General features: G+C 44.7%; 1 protein-coding gene across 1 annotated transcript in view; it reads left to right on the forward strand.

Annotated features, from left to right (window-relative positions):
* The window catches only part of MYLK4 (myosin light chain kinase family member 4), a 19,870-nt gene that overhangs the window by 8,412 nt on the left and 6,780 nt on the right, over positions 1 to 4,678 (forward strand). Inside the window, exons 5-7 of the mRNA XM_007452101.1 lie at positions 14 to 155; positions 3,262 to 3,332; positions 4,394 to 4,522. Coding sequence (XP_007452163.1) covers positions 14 to 155; positions 3,262 to 3,332; positions 4,394 to 4,522 — 342 coding nt within the window. The remainder of the gene's footprint in view (positions 1 to 13; positions 156 to 3,261; positions 3,333 to 4,393; positions 4,523 to 4,678) is intronic.

The raw sequence follows: 4,678 nt of genomic DNA on the forward strand, positions 1-4,678 counted from the left end.
TCTTTCCCTGCAGTGTGGACGGAGGGGAGCTCTTCGACCGCATCGTTGATGACAACTACAATCTGACCGAGCTTGATACCATCCTGTTCATCAGGCAGATATGTGAGGGGGTAAGGCACATGCATCAGATGTACATCCTCCACTTAGACCTGAAGGTAGGGTGTGTTTTGCATCATCTGAAATGTAAACCCTTCCCAAACCCTCCCCTCAGTGAGTGGACTTGGATCAGGGGGCCCTGTTGGGTACTGTACACCAGCTCAGGAGATTGATCCTGTCACTAGGTACATATTCAGGAATCTGAAAATCTGGATTCTTAGCCTCCTCTCCCCATTCTCAACTTCTGTCACCTCCTAATCTGTGCATATCTCCATCTGTAGGGAACAGCTATTCAGATTCTTGTAACTTGCCTTTGTGAAAGGAATTCACATGGGAGATGGTTTCCACCACCACCACCCCCATCATCGCCACCACGATCACCATCATCACCACCACCATGGCCACCATCACCACCATCGTGACCATCACCACCACCATCACCAGCACCACCTCTACCAACACCATCACCAACATCACCACCACCACCACCATCATCACCACCACCATCACCATCATCACCACCACCACCACCACCACCACCATCATGACCATCACCATCATCACAACCACCACCACCACCACCATCATGACCACCATCACCATCATCACCAACACCACCATCACCACCATCACCATGATCACCACCATCACCACCACCACCACCATCATGACTATCACCATGATCACCACCATCACCACCGCCACCACCATCATCACCATCATCACCATCACCACCACCATCATAGCATCCGTGTTGCATCCTCTCATTATTAGGATGAGTAGGTGGGAGAATTTTAGCTAACTCAGAATTTCCTGGTTGTAGCCAAACTTTCCAGCTCTCTAAGAATCCCCAGCACTCTCCTAAAACCTTTTAGGAAACTGAGGACTTTAGGGATTCATTTTCTACAGGCATACTAGAGCACAGAGGAGAAACCTATGGCAGAATGGGATACAGGGCAGCCAGAGGGAGGTGCTAAAAGGGTGAGGGGCAGAAGGGTGGGGTGGGTGGGGCTGGGCAGCACACTGGGAGCAGTGGAAAGCCTGTGCCAACAGTGGGGAGCCAAGCCTTCTTTCTCCTCTTATTTAATGAGCCTCTCCTTTCGCTCTCTCTCCCATTATGAAGTCCCTAGAATTGGACGGTGCATAGTTACAACCAGAGAAAGACCAATAACTCCGACCAGCTCTAATTTCGTAAAGTGCATCTTCTTGTGTGGCTCAGTCATTTTCTCATTTCCCTGTTTGCACAGCATGACAGTGAGATAAAATATATATTCTGTATAACATACCATCTACTGCAAGTCATCAGGGATTGCAGAGCTAAATAAATTTAACTTCCTTAAATAGGTTTCCATGGGCTGCTGCTCCTCTAACTTGGCTCCCTTACTCTCTTGATTTATGTCTTTTGCCTCTGCCATCCACAGGGCAGGAGGAAGTGATATATAAAATGACAAAGCCAGAGGTTAAAAATCATTAGCAAAGCCCGTGGCTATGAGCTGGTTTGATAATGCATATTTTCACGGAGCATTTTCATTGAGTGTAGATATTCTACAAATATCCCTAAAGGGGTTTGACTGGCAATTGAAATGAGGACCTGACCTGTCACAAGTCAAACAACTCCATATGTGGCTTCATAATGTTGATTGAGGACTTGCAACGGGCAATTTTAGCTGTGGCTTGTATGTAAAGATCATAATAAAAGCGACAGCTGGATGAATCATTAAGGGTCAGGCATCCCTTTCAGAAAGCTCCTTGGAAGAAAAGGGGCCCAAAATACTGAATGCTTGTCACTATGTAGGGGAGATTATAGGTGACTTAAGAATGGTCTCCTTTATATATTTTTTGGGTTTTGCAAAACTTATTCAATGAATATGCTTTAATTTCATAATTAGAAAAAAAATTTAACTTTTTAAAGTGCCCTCAGAGCTGTTTCTTTACATTCTGCAAGCAAATATTTTATGTCACGGTGCTCTTTGGCAATTGGACAGCTTTATACGTGATCAATCAGTTATTTAAGCATGAGGCCAAATCTTCTTGTATAGCACCCACTTTTCCATAAGTCGCCTTTTCTTATAGACATCTGTTTTAGAGATATTTTAGAAAAAAGGCTTCCAAAGACATTATGCCCCACCAAATGGACTATTGATTATTGGCAAGGTGACACTAGGTCATTTCATAAAGTGTTTCTGAGTTTCTGATCTCATTCTAACCTCTTCTCTACCTACACAGGCAGGGGAGGGGCAGCCATGATCCCACCTAAAGGATGGGACATGAATCCTGGGGATTTGGCAACTTGGCTAACCTCCCCCTTCCCCCCAGCACTTAGGGAAGAGTTGGGGTTAATTTGAGCTTGAAAGTTTCAGGCAATTCTTTGAAATTTTTATTTCTCTTTTACGGATGACCTTGACTTTAAAACAAATCCCTTATTTTTCCCAGACCTCGGTTTTGCTATCTTAACAAAGGTAGGTACACTTGTAAGACATTCTGTACACACTGAGCTGTAGTGCCACCTACCTTTCTCCTCGTCACCCTGAGACTGTCCGGTTGGCGGGGCAAAGTCTTTCCAGACTCAAACTCCAAGGGAACACTTAGTCAAGGGTTTTAGGCACCGAGACCAAACTCAGCAAAACTCTGGAACTGCTGAGAATGGAGAGTGAACGGGGTTGAGGGAGCTTTCCTTTTACATATGACTTTCCCACAGACCGAGCGCGAAGGGAAAGTCCGGAGGTTAGGGCCGTTCTCATTACAGTGCATGTGCAGTGTGGCTGGTGGAATGAATCAGGCCATTTCTCCTGGAACTCATAAATCCTCAGGAAAAATATTCCTCCAAGAAGGGGAAATTCATACTTAATAATTTTAAGGGGCAGATGTCAAGGCTGAGACGGCCCCCACCAGTCCGTTTGGAAAGTCCTGAGGCAGGAGGCCTCGTCCTGAACTGGCAGCAGAGCTGGGGGAGGGATGGGCAGGGCCAGGCGAGCTAGGCAGGGGACCTACAGCCTTGTCCACCACATAATTAAAGGGGAAAATACCCACGCAGACAAGCCAGCCCCAGAGGGAAAGGCCTGATATGTTTTTCCCGAGCATCGTTGTATTTTTAGTTGTGGTTCAGGGACAATTTGAGTGAAGGATGGTTGTTTTCATTGCTAATGTGTCTCTTTCTCCTGGCAGCCTGAGAACATCCTGTGTGTGAATCGGGATACTAAACAAATAAAAATTATTGACTTTGGATTGGCCAGAAGGTATGTCGGTTTGGACATAGGTGTATGAACTGAGTTAGGGAGCATGGCGGTGCTCTTTCTTTGCAAAGAAAAATCTGATGTACCTCTTGGTACCCCATTTAGAATGAACCAAAGTTATGTTTCAGCTTTACCTTGCTGGCTTCAGAATTTGAACGTTTAGGAGTTTCCACGGTGCACGCAAGAAAAATACGGAGCCTTAAAACCTAGTACAGTGCAGTGATTAAACTTGGAGACATTCATTTAGGACTTGTAAGAGTTTGTCTTAGTCTTTTATATTTGTTCCATGTGTAAAGAGAATATTTACTTAAAAAAAATTAATAGTGTGACCAAGATTGCAAAGGGTTCTGGCACAGATCAGCCTCTTAAGGGAGCAAAGACTCCGCATGGACCTCAGCGCATTAGTGAAAATATTAGATGGTCGTAAATTACCGCATCTTCTTTATTCATTAAAACAGGCTCGTTCAAGCTGTGATAGGGCGAGAGAGAGACATGGACATACATATACTAACAAAGGTAGATAGCCAGTGGGAAGCAGCCGCATAGCACAGGGAGATCAGCTCCGTGCTTTGTGACCGCCTGGAGGGGTGGGATAGGGAGGGTGGGAGGGGGGGAGACAAAGAGGGAAGAGCTATGGGAACATATGTATATGTATAACTGATTCACTTTGTTATAAAGCAGAAACTAACACACCATTGTAAAGCAATTATACCCCAATAAAGATGTTAAAAAAAAAAACAAAAACAGGCTCGTTCAAGCCATCAACGCGTCACAGTCTGTATCGCTCTGCTCCTTTTGTCGTGTTCCGTAATTTGTGCTCGAAATTATTCCAAGTGGCTTTTCTCACAATTATTTCAGATTATTAAGGCTTTCTAGTGGGAAAAGCTTCTTTACAAGTTTTGGACACTGTCTCTTCAATATGTGATGTCCTTTATCGTCTCTTTATGTTAAATTTGCTGTGTGGCTGCAGTTCTTTTGCTCCTAGACTGCATCCTTCCCACTTCCGTGCTTTTTGACTTTTGACTGACCCTCTCCATTCCTCTGCATTGTCTCCTAAATTTCAGATACAAACCCAGAGAGAAGCTGAAGGTGAACTTCGGAACGCCAGAATTCCTCGCCCCTGAAGTTGTGAACTATGATTTTGTTTCCTTTTCCACGGACATGTGGAGCGTGGGAGTCATCGCTTACATGCTGTAAGTGGACCCCCAGCCCCTCTGACGCTTGTTCTCAATCGCCCGCATCTTCTATTTGCTATTTTGAATAAAAACCCTAATTTAGATCTTTCGAAAATAAATAACTCTGTTCCATAGGTTCTCTTGACTCCCGTGCGTGAAAGGAATAAACTCTTT

The sequence above is a fragment of the Lipotes vexillifer genome, unplaced genomic scaffold, assembly GCF_000442215.2.
Source record: "Lipotes vexillifer unplaced genomic scaffold, Lipotes_vexillifer_v1.1 scaffold1162, whole genome shotgun sequence".
Lineage (NCBI taxonomy): Eukaryota > Metazoa > Chordata > Mammalia > Artiodactyla > Lipotidae > Lipotes > Lipotes vexillifer.